At 24.5% G+C, this 12,276-nt stretch overlaps 2 protein-coding genes across 3 annotated transcripts in view; one reads left to right on the top strand and one right to left on the bottom strand.

Moving 5' to 3' along the window:
• The window catches only part of LOC117176907 (U2 small nuclear ribonucleoprotein auxiliary factor 35 kDa subunit-related protein 1), a 35,693-nt gene extending 33,781 nt beyond the window's left edge, over window positions 1–1,912 (bottom strand). Inside the window, exon 1 of the mRNA XM_033367295.1 lies at window positions 1,354–1,912. Coding sequence (XP_033223186.1) covers window positions 1,354–1,578 — 225 coding nt within the window. The 5' untranslated portion in view covers window positions 1,579–1,912. The remainder of the gene's footprint in view (window positions 1–1,353) is intronic.
• Window positions 1,913–9,484: 7,572 nt separating this feature from the next.
• The window catches only part of LOC117176238 (dnaJ homolog subfamily C member 22), a 16,558-nt gene continuing 13,766 nt past the window's right edge, over window positions 9,485–12,276 (top strand). The window contains exons 1-2 of one of the 2 annotated variants that reach the window (XM_033366385.1): window positions 9,485–9,873; window positions 9,964–10,225. In XM_033366385.1, coding sequence (XP_033222276.1) covers window positions 10,118–10,225 — 108 coding nt within the window. In that variant the 5' untranslated portion in view covers window positions 9,485–9,873; window positions 9,964–10,117. Of the gene's footprint in view, window positions 10,226–12,276 lie in introns of both variants that reach the window. The other variant, XM_033366384.1, reaches the window with a different exon arrangement.

The following is a 12,276-nucleotide window of genomic DNA, read 5'->3' as shown; positions in this document are numbered from 1 at the left end:
ATCTATAATTCAGGAATTCTTTATTGGGAAATTTTTTAAATTAGGGAATTTTCCAATTTGGGGACTTTATTATTCCGGAATTTTCGAATTTTTTTTATTCGTGAATTTTCCAATCCGAGTAGTTTCCAATTATGAATTTATTTTATTCGGGAATATTATTATTAGGAAATTTTATTATTTGAAAATTTTATTAGTCTGGAATCTTTTTATTCGGGAATTTTATAATCCAGAATTTTTTTTATTCTGATATTTTTCTAATTAAGGAATTTTCCAATTTTAGAAATTAATTATTCCGAAATTTTTTTATTCGGAAATTATCCAATTTGGAATGCTTATAATCAGGAATTTTACAATTTGGGAATTTTATAATTCAAGAATTTTCACATTTGGGAAGTTTCCAATTTGAACATTTTTTTATTCGAGAATTTTCCAATTTGATAATTTTTTTTATTCGAAAATTGTATTATTCAGGATCTTTTTATTCGGGAAATTTTATAATTCGTGAATTTTCCTTATTTGGGAATTTTTTATCCGGAATTTTTATAAATCACGAATTTTCAAATTTGGGATTTTTGCATTCGAAAATTTTTTAAAAATGAAAATTGTATAATGCAGGAAATTTTACAATTTGGTATTTTTTTATTTCTGAATTATATTATTCGAGAATTTTATTATTCCGGAATATTTTTATTCGGTAATTTTAGAATTCAGGCTTTTTCCATTTCTGGAAGTTTCTAATTTGGGAATTCTTTTGTTTGGAAATCCAATAATTTGTGAGTTTTCCTATCGGGAATTACTTTTATTCGGTTACATTATTATTCGGAAAATGTTATAATTCAGGAACTTTCCAATTTAGGAATTTTTTTATGCTGGAATTTTATTTTTCAGGATTTTTCACTTGTCTAAAAAAAATCATAAACCGGTCAAGAATTGTGGTTTAGGAGTGGTTTTAAACCTCTTTTTTTTATTGGCGGGTTCGGTAGACGTAAATGAGAAAACAGATTGGATTCAACAATTTAAAAATTAAATTTTTTCTTGGAAAATTGTTCATCACTTTTGCAATTATTTTATCAGGAAATTTTTCTTTGACTTTTTACAAATGATTAAAATTGTTATCAGTAAAAATCCAATTTTATTTTTAATTAAAAACTGGGGGTAGCGAAGACGGTAATTATATTGTGTAAAAAGTGCAAGAAATAGTTAAAAAATGAATAGAAAAGAAGAAATAAAGGCTGACGGTGCGAAAATTCGAAAAATACGTTTTTTGCCGGTTCTAAAAGAATTTCCCCCAAAAAAGGGAAGATTATGAAAAGACTTTCGGAAAGAAAAAAAATTTAATTTGAAATGACTCACCTCCTCCTGCAGCCACTCCTGTTCTTTTTGAATTCGCTCTTGTTCCTGAATAATTTCCTCTTCTCTATTTTTTTGAACCCACGTTGAATATTCCGCGGCTCTTTCAACTGTTGCTTTTAGCCGCTCGGCGTCGGCGTCGCGATCTTGAGCGGCTTTCCGCCGAAGACGTCTTCTGCGTTCTTTTTTTACTAGTTTTCTCCAAGCACGGCGTTCACCTGTATTCATAACTACACATTTCTCCAGGAAAAAAATAATCCATTAACACTCGGGCTGATTGAGAGAACGAAAATGCGTAGCAGACGATGACATTCGTAGCAGACAGTCCACGCAAATTATATTTATCAGACTCTTCAATCTCACAAGAGTTTATCCTCCGCAGGTTCGATTTTCGATATTTTATAATCATTGCTCCTAAAATGCATGGAAATTTGAACCGAAACTTTGCACGTGGGTTGTAAACAAAACGAGATAAGTCTCAACAAATGAGCTGAATGCACAGATTCCTCCGAACGCTCCAAAACGTAGCCTCCAAGCTAGATCCAACAACAGGTAAGGCTTGTTTTGTACTAGAGTCGATTAAAAATCAGTGCTCCCAAATATCGTATATTTTCGCATTGCGCATGCGTCATTCGTCAGCTAACAAAATGTCTGCATATTGAGGGCAAATAGAGATCCTCTAGGGAGGGTTGAGATGAGACACGTTTCTCCCTCCAAAAGTCGCCACTGTACCGAAATTTTGATTTTTTTGCATATGGCGCGAAAATTTGGAACAATTTTATTTTTTATTCATTCTTTTGTTTATGAAAATTTTGAAGTACATATGTTTCATAGTGAATATTCTTTTCCCTTGATCTCAATAACTAACCTTCATAACAATTAATAATGAAAAGATGAATTTTCAGTGGAAAATTGATTAGTTTATATTTCAAACAAATAATATTTGACTATTAAATTAAATAACAGTTAAATATAAACAAAAAAGACTACTTTAAAATGAAATGCTTCATTTTTGAGTTCAAAAATCAATTTTCAAACAAACAAAAAATGTAAATAAAATAGTTAAATTTTAATCGAAGGAAATGAATTTGAAACTAAAAGAAAATTTGCAACTAAAAATTATATTATTTAATGCTTGGTTAAAAACATAATTTTGAACCAACAAAAAGGTGGTTTGGACATAACATACTTAACTTTTCAACAAAAAATAATAAATTTGGAAACAAAAAGGTCATTTTTAAGCATGAAGATTAATTTTCCGCCAAAAGAGACGATTTTCTAATCAAATACATGAATTTTCATCCATATGCTTAATTTCTGCACTAAGAGAGGCGAATTTTTAAATAAAATGGACAACTTAAATTTTCAGTTAGAAAATTAATAGTTGATAACTTAATAAAAAAATATTTAAATCAGAAGCTATTTATTTCAACCAAAAAGGATAAATTTTCAACAAATCATGTAATTTGTCAAGTAAAAAAGACCAGTGTTTGATCAAAAATAAAACAAAAATAAATCAAAGACATAAATCAGAGCAGTTAAATTCAACCCAAAAAAAAGACAATTTATTTTTAAAAGCGATGGGTTTTTATGTTTAAAACATGGCTGTTTTGATTTTTCACTGTTAAAAATAGACAACTATTGTAAACATGTACTATGAAACGTTCTTTAAGTAAACAATAATTTCATATTTGTGAAATTCAGAACTATGCAAGAAAAACTGACTGGACTTGAAATATTGAATTTTTTATTTTTAAACTGAAAAACTGACCCTTTGACTATATTTTATTACTGAATTATAATTATATCTAATTAAAAATTGGTACGAAAAAATACTATTTTTCATATTTTAAATATGAAATTTTGCAGAACTCGAACCCAAAAAGATCGCGCACTCTGGTGAATGATCAAGGGTACCTTTTCACGGAGGTCTGTTTTTAATTAATCGTGGAATTAATATTTCTCATAGGATTCATTTCTAGCTACTTTTGTTGGTTTATGACAAATTTGATTGGTTGATAACCTAGATACGAACTCGATGTGTCAAATTAATTCAACGATTAATTCAAAACAGGTCTCCGCGAAAAGGTATCCCACTCCCCCATATATATATATATATATATATATATAGCTTTTAGTTCCTACACATGCTTATAGAGGCGCGACAGGCAACTATATATTCGACCGCGCCAAATCGTAGTGCGATTTAAATCCAAATTAGTAATATTCTAATTTTACTCAATGAGTGAAAGTGAAAATAATTTAATTGAGTAAAAAAGGCCTTGAATTAATTCAACTGAATAATTTAAATTAAAATCATTCATGAATTTGAAATATATTGCTCATTGCTGTTTTAAATGATTTAAATCTTGAAGCTGATAAGAAAATATTGTAGATTCATGTGTGATTCCATTTGAAATTAGAAAATTTCGAAAATCTTCAAAAACTGGAATAAATTTAAAGCCTTCGACATTAAAAAATTTGTGTGCAGAAGTAAGTTAAAGCTTCATAATTTCAAAAAGAGTTATTATTTAATTCTTAATGCTTCTAATTTAAAATAAAATTGTAGAAAAATGAAGATTTTCCATTAAAAATATTTGTTTCAGTTGAAATGCTTCTTTATAGTATGACATTGTCGATTTTTTACAAGTTTTGAACAGAAATTATTAGAACTATGAGTTTTAATCCATTTAAAAAAGTTACTCCCAAAAATGTTCAATGAACTGAAAAAAATGACATTAGTTAAAAAGAGACTACTTCCTTAAAAATTCTTGTATTTGTATGACAACTCGTCTTTTTCTGTTAAAAATTAAACTTTTCTGATAAAATTCATTTTTTGTTCTTGAAAATTACTCATTGTAGGCATACATTTAACTATCTAATTTTTTGATAAAAAATTATTCGTTTTTAGTTTAAAAATTTAACTATTTGGTCGAAAATTATTGTATTTCATTAAAAATTTGTATTAATTGAATTTTTTTGTTAAAGATGCATCGTTTTAATTGAAAATGCATCTTCTTATTTGAAAATTTAACTATTTTATGGAATCATTTTTTTTGAAAAACTTAATTTGTTATTGAAAATATAATCATTCCATTTTTAGTTAAAAATTCGTCTTGTTTAGTTAAAAATTTAAAAATGTCGTGAAAAAAGTATTTTTTGTTAGAAAATTCGTTTGTTTTGGTAGAAAATTAAAATACTTGCTTAAAAATTATATTAGTCTATTAAAATTTTATTTTTGTTTATAGAGATGCATACTTTTAGTTGAAAATATGTCGATTTTTTTCATTCATTTTTCTTTAGTAAAACAAAATAGTTTTTTGTTTTGTAATTAAGAATGTAAAGATTCTATTTTTCGGAGAAAATTTATCTTTTTCATTTTGGAATTGGAAGATTTTGTTAGAAGGTATCTTTTCAGTTGAAAATTAATGTAGTATGTTAAAAATTCGTCTTTTTCGTTAGAAAATTAATTTTGTTGCTTAAAAATTAATGGTTTTGTCGAAAAATTTAAGTTTTTGAAAAAGTAACTTTTGGGTTAAAAATTCAAGTATTTGGTTGGCAATTAACTTTTTTGTTGTTAAAAATTAATGTGTCCTAGCAAATATACTTTTTGTTTAAAATTCGTATTTTTTTTGTTGAAACGTCAATTAAAATCTTTTTGGTGTAAAATTCGACTTTTTTTAGTAAAAAGTTATACTTTTTGGTTGGAAATTCTGCTGTTATTATTTTTATTATTATTATTAAAAATGTACTTTTTGTTTAAAATTTAGATGTCAATGTTGAAAAATGAACGTTTTTGGATAAAAATTTAACTATTTAATAGAGAATTCATATAATTTGTTACAAATGTATTCTTTATGTTTAAAAAAAATCGTCTTTTTCAATTGAAAATTCAATTTTTATTGTAGAAGCTTATTTTTTGTTATAACATGCATATTTCCATCTTGAAAAGTCAACTAGAATCGTGTTTGGATGAAAATTCAACTATTTTTTTATATTTTTTTATTAAAAATCATCTGTTTTACGAGAAATTAAATTTTTTTATCAAAATGTAATTGTATGGTTTAAAATTCAACAATTTCGTTAAAAAGTCATCCTTTTTGGTTGATAATTTCATTTTTCTTGGATAAAAATGCAACTGTTTTGATTCGAAATTAAACTATTTTGTTAAAAATGTATACTTTTTGGTTGAAAATTCTACTGTTTTATTGAAAATTTACTTTTTTTTTAATATTTTTATTTTGGTGTTGAAAAATGAACTCAAATATTTTCTGGATGAAAGTTCAACTTTAAAAAAAAATTGACAAAGTTTTTTTAAAATTTATAATTTTGAGTACAAATTTCATCTTTCTTAGATAAGAATGTAACTATTGGGTAGTGAATTCAACTATTTTGTTAAAAAGTGATCCTTTTTGTTTAAAAATTCGTCTTTTTGGATTGAAAATTAATTTTTTTTTCATAAAAAATTATTATTTGGTTAAAAATGATTCTTCTTTACTTGAGTATTTTAACTATTTTGATCGAAAGATTTGGTTAAATCACTTAATTAAGAAATCTTTTTTTTGTAGATTTACATTTTTAATAGAAAATTTAAATTTTAAGTAGAAAATTTACATTTTTAGTATAAAATTTATCTCTTTGATTAAAAGATAAACTATTTTGTTGAAAATTAATCCTTTTTAATTGAAAATTAAACAACTAGAGTACAAGTTAAACTACATTGTTTAAAATTTAATTTTTTTATTGAAGGCTCATGTTTTTGGATAAAAATTTAACTGCTTAGTGGAGAAAGCCTTTTTTTGTTTGAGATTAATATTTTAACAGAAAACATAATTTTTCCATTTTTTTTAGATTGATCTTTTTTAGTTGGAAATTCTCCTTTTTGGGTAAAACAAATAATTTTGTTGGTTTGGTATTTCATTTTTCACCAGTTTCATGGAAAATGTTTTTTTTTGCTGAAAAGTCATATTTTTTGTTTGAAAATTAAATTTTTTTAGAAAAAAATGTTTTTAAAATTCTTTTTTATTTGGTGTAAATTTCATCCTTTTTAATGAAATATAAAATATGACACTTTTTTATGAAAATTTGTGCTTTTAAGTTGAAAATTAAACTATTATTTTAAAAATTTAAATATTATGTTGAAAATCCAAGTATTTTCTTGAATATCCATCTTTTATAGTAGAAAATTTACATTTTTAGCAGAAAATTTATCTCGTTGGTTGAAACATTAACTATTTTGTTAAAAATTTTTTTTTTATTGAAAATTCAAACACTAGGTTGAAAGGTAAACTACGTTGTTAAAAATTTAATTTTTTTTATTGAAGGCTTATATTTTTGGTTAAAAATTTAACTGTTTAGTGGAGACAGCCTTCTTTGTTTGAAATTAATATTTTAACTGAAAATATAATTTTTCCATTTTTTAAAGATTGATCTTTTTTAGTTGGAATCTTTTTTAGTTTTTTTAGTTCTCCTTTTTGGGTAAAAAAAACTAATTTTATTGGTTTGATATTACATTTTTCTTGGGTAAAAATGCACCAGTTTCATAGAAAATTATTTTTTTGCTGAAAAGTCATACTTTTTGTTTGATAATTGAATTTTTGTGGAGAAAATTGGTCTTAAAATTATTAGTTTTTTTGCTATCAATTTAATCCTTTTTAATGAAATATAAAATACGACACTTTTATGAGAATTTGTGCTTTTCAGTTAAAAATTGAACTATGGTAAAAGTATTACAGGATTAAATTCAGTTATTTAAATATTGATAATCAAATAAAATGAAAAATTAGTCTCCGGAAAAATCAAGGAATTTTGAAAAAAAAATTAAATTTTCAACAGAAAAATTGAATTTTCAACAAAAGATTTAAATAGTCAACAATACCGTTCAATTTTCGACCAAAAGTGATGACTTTTTAAAAAAATACTTAAGTTTGTAATAAAAAATTTAATTTTAGAACGTAAATTTAATGTTTACAAAAAATGGAGTTTTTAACAAAAAAAATTTAATTTTCAACAAAACTGTTGAATTTTTAACAAAGAATAGTTAAATTTTCAACAGAACCGCCAATGTGAATGTGAATGTTTAACAAAATAATTACATTTTTAAAGGCAGAAATTAAAGTTTAACTAAAAAATAAAATGTTAAAAAAAATTAAATTATCAACAGAAAAATTGAATTTTCAACAAAAGAATTAAATTTTTAAACGAAACCTTTAAATTATTGACCAAAAGTGATGACTTTTTGAAAAAATACTTGAATATTCACCAAAAAAATTAATTTTTTAACTAAATCGTTAAATTTGCGACCAAAAATTACGTACAGTAAGATGAGGTGGGGGGGGGGCGGGGTTAAAAATATTTTGCCAAAACTGATTACTTTTTGACAAAATTCTTGGATATTTAAGAAAATAATTAAATCTTTAAAGACAGAAATTAATTTTTGACCAAAAATTCAATTGTTAACAACAAATTTAAATTGTCAACAGAAAATTTAAATTTTCAGCAGAAAAATTGAATTAAAAAAAAATTAATTTTGAACGAAACAGTTAATTTTCCGACCAAAAGTGATGAATTTTTGAAAAAATACAAAAATTAAACAAATTAAATTTTCAACTAAACCGTTAATATTTCGACCAAAAATGATTAATTTTTGACAAAATACTTGAATTTTTAATAAAAAAATTTAATTTTCAACACAAAAATTTAATTTTCACCAAAAATTAAATTTTTAACAAAAAAATTGAATGCTCAACAGGAAAATTTTATTTTCATCAAAAGAATTAAATTTTCAACGAAACCCTTAAATTATTGACCAAAAGTGATGACTTTTTGATAAAATACTTGAATTTTTAACAACAAAATTAATTTTAAAACGAAAGTTTATTTTCACAAATAAATTTAATTTTTAACAAAACCGTCAAGTTTTCGACCAAAAACTAATTCGTTAAATTTTCGACCAAAAATGATTGCTTTTTGACAAAATACTTGAATTTTTAATAAAAAAATTTAATTTTCACAAAAATTGAAATTTTTAATAAAAAAATCGAATGTTCAACAGGAAAATTTTATTTTCATCAAAAGAATTAAATTTTCAACGGAACCGTTAAATTATTGACCAAAAGTGATGACTTTTTGATAAAATACTTGCATTTTTAACAACAACAAAATTAATTTTAAAACAAAAGTTTATTTTCACAAATAAATTTAATTTTTAACAAAACCGTTAAGTTTTCGATCAAAAATGACGTACAATAAGATGAGCGGTAGGGGGGGGGGGGGGTATAAATATTTGGCCAAAACTGATTACTTCTTAAAAAAATGCGTGAATTTTTAACAAAATAATTAAAGTTTAAAAGACAGAAATTAATTTTTAACCAAAAGTTTAAATTTATGACCAAAAGTGATGACTTTTTAACAAAATACTTGAATTGTTGAAAAAATTTAATTTTAACACGAAAATTAAATTTTAAGGAAAAAATTGAGTTTTTAATAACCAAAATTAATTTTTAACAAAACTATTGAAATTTGGACCAAATACTTGAATTTTGAACAAAATATTTAAATTTTCAACGACAGAAATTAATTTTTAACCAAATATTAAATTCTTAGCAAAAAAATTAAATGTTTTGAAAAAAGACTTTAATTTTTAACAAAAACTTTAATTTTAACACAAAAATTTAATTTTCACAAAAAATGGAGTTTTTAACACAAAAATTTAATTTTCAGCAAAACCGTTGAATTTTTGAGAAAAACTGATGAGTTTTTGTCAAAAAGTGGAATTTTCAACTAAATAATTAAATTTTTAACAAAACCTTTAAATTTTCGACCAAAAATGACGTACATAAAGAGGGGGGAGGGGGTAGAAATATTTGAGTATTTTACATAAATTAATATCTTTAATTAATTATTATCCACTGTAGGTTGCCATAACCACAGCAGGAAGGTACCCCCTGATAATGACGTAAATAAAGCCATTTCTAAAGAATAGTAGCAAACTGTGTCATTTCTTACTTTAGTTTTCGTTTTCGGCATTGTCGGTCTGGGGACTTCTCCTTCTTTTCCGCTCTTCTCCACAGTTCTTCCCCCCACCATTCGGCATACATTCTCATCACACAGGTACCCACGCAGGTACCGTTAATCGTCTCCGAGCGTTGAACCAGTCGACCTATCGAGTGGAACCACGTTAGTCTTCCAACAAAATGTTTTCTTCAATTCTTTCAATTCTCTCATTTCGAATCAAGTCTTGAATGTCTCGGAATTTCGACAAAAGTGACCTTTTCCATCCAGTGCGCTCGTCAGGTACCCTTGAATCCACTTTTTCAAGGTCCTTTTCAATTTCTTCTGCAAACCTGACAGGATTAATTTAAAAATCAAATTCCAAGTGTTCCTTAATTATTATGTTTGCTATTTCCGGTTGAAGAAATTGAAACAAAAAAGATAATTATTTATTTAGAAGAGTTGAGATAAGGAAACCAGCTGTTCAAACAGTGAATAAGTGTCGTTAGGAGACTACTAAAATAAATTTAGGTGAATTAAAAATAATAAAAAATTTAGGTTAATGATAAAAAATTATTTAACAAAAATGCAAAATGGAAAAAGTGATAAAACTGTGCCCAGTACGACGAAGGGTGTGGTTGAGCACAATCAAAAATCGAAATTTTGGGCCTACTTTTGGTGGCTTTTTGGTGGACTTCTTGGAGCACATCATTTCTACCTGAATAGGGACGATCATGGCCTTATTTATTTCTGTACTTTGGGTGGATACTTTGGAATGGGCTGGCTCAGGGACTTATTCAAAATTCCAACCTACGTGGCCGATGCGAATAATGATCGTCAGTACCTTGACTGGTTCACTCATCAAGTCAGGAACAACAAAAAGGTAATTGACCCAATTATCATTCATTTCTTTTATTTTTATTTTTTTATTTATTTTTTTTACCTGGAATAAAGTGCGCTGATTCGAAAATCACTGCGCAGCCAGTATTCAAATTTAAATAACGCGCCAAAAAATTCGTGCGAATAATATTCAAATGTTTAGCGCGTTTTTCATTATTTTTTAAATGTATACTGTATAATGTATAATCTCTTTTATAAACAGAATAAAAAATTTTGAAACTAAAATTAGAAAATTTTAAACTGATTTTTATATTTGAACCGAAATATACGTTTTCAATCCAAGAGGACGATTTTTCTTTCTAATTAGTAGACGATTATTCGACAAACCCGTTAAATTTTCGACGAAAAACGATTACTTTTTAAAAAAAATACAATAATGTTTAACAAAATAATATAATTTCCGACAAAAAATTGAATTTTTATACAAAACAGTTACATTTTTAACAAGAAAATTAAATTTTCAACAAAGCTATTGAATTTTCGATTAAAACTGACGAATCTGTGACAAAATACTTGAATTTTTCACAAAAAAATTAAATTTTCAACGAGAGAATTAATTTTCAACAGAAAAATTAAAATTTCAACAAAAAATTGAATTTTCAACAAAAAAATGGAATTTTCATACAACATAATTAAATTTGCAACAAAAAATTAAAATTTCAATAAAACCATTGAACTTTCGACCAAAACTGATGAGTTTTTGACCAAATACTTGAATTTTGAACAAAATAATTAAATTTTCAACGAGGGAAATTAGTTTTTAACATAAAAATTAATTTTTTAATCAAAAATTTAATTATTAAAAAAATTTTAATTGTCACAAAAAATGGAGGTTTTAACAAAAAAAATTCATTCTAAACAAAACTGTTTTAAGAAAATATTAATTTTTAAGAAAATAATTAAATTTTCAACAAAACCGTTGATTTTTCGACCAAAAATGATGACTTTTTGACAAAATACTTTAATTTTTAACAAAAAAATTACATTTTCAATGAAAGAATTAATTTTCAACAGAAAAATTAAAATTTCAACAAAAAACCTGATGAGTTTTTGACCAAATATTTGAATTTTGAACAAAATAATTAAATTTTCAACGAGGGAAATTAGTTTTTAACATAAAAATTAATTCTTTAACCAAAAATTTAATTGTTAAAAAATTTTTTAATTGTCACAAAAAATGGAGGTTTTAACAAAAAAATTTCATTCTCAACAAAACAGTTTCAAGAAAATATTCATTTTTAAGAAAATAATTAAATTTTCAACAGAACCGTTGATTTTTCGACCAAAAATGGTGACTTTTTGACAAAATACTTTAATTTTTAACAAAAAAATTAAATTTTCAACAGAAAAATTAAAATTTCAACAAAAAATGGAATTTTCAACAAAAAAATGGAATTTTAAACAAAAAAATGGAATTTTCATACAACATAATTAAATTTGCAACAAAAAATTAAAATTTCAATAAAACCATTGAACTTTCGGCCAAAACTGATGAGTTTTTGACCAAATACTTGAATTTTGAACAAAATAATTAAATTTTCAACGAGGGAAATTAGTTTTTAACATAAAAATTAAATTTTTTAACCAAAAATTTAATTGTTAAAAAAATTTTTAATTGTCACAAAAAATGGAGGTTTTAACAAAAAATTTCATTTTCAACAAAACTGTTTTAAGAAAATATTCATTTTTAAGAAAATAATTGAATTTTCAACAAAACCGTTGATTTTTCGACCAAAAATGGTGACTTTTTGACAAAATACTTTAATTTTTAATAAAAAAAAATTAAATTTTCAACGAAAGAATTAATTTTCAACAGAAAAATTAAAATTTCAACAAAAAATGGAATTTTTAACCAAAAAATTGAATTTTCATACAACATAAATAAATTTGCAACAAAAAATTAAAATTTCAATAAAACCATTGAATTTTCGGCCAAAACTGATGAGTTTTTGACCAAATACTTGAATTTTGAACAAAATAATTAAATTTTCAACGAGGGAAATTAGTTTTTAACATAAAAATTAATTTTTTAAC

This window comes from Belonocnema kinseyi, chromosome 7 (assembly GCF_010883055.1).
Source record: "Belonocnema kinseyi isolate 2016_QV_RU_SX_M_011 chromosome 7, B_treatae_v1, whole genome shotgun sequence".
Taxonomy (NCBI): domain Eukaryota; kingdom Metazoa; phylum Arthropoda; class Insecta; order Hymenoptera; family Cynipidae; genus Belonocnema; species Belonocnema kinseyi.
Note: the sequence above shows the minus strand (reverse complement) of the source record. Positions and strands in the feature narration are given on the sequence as shown.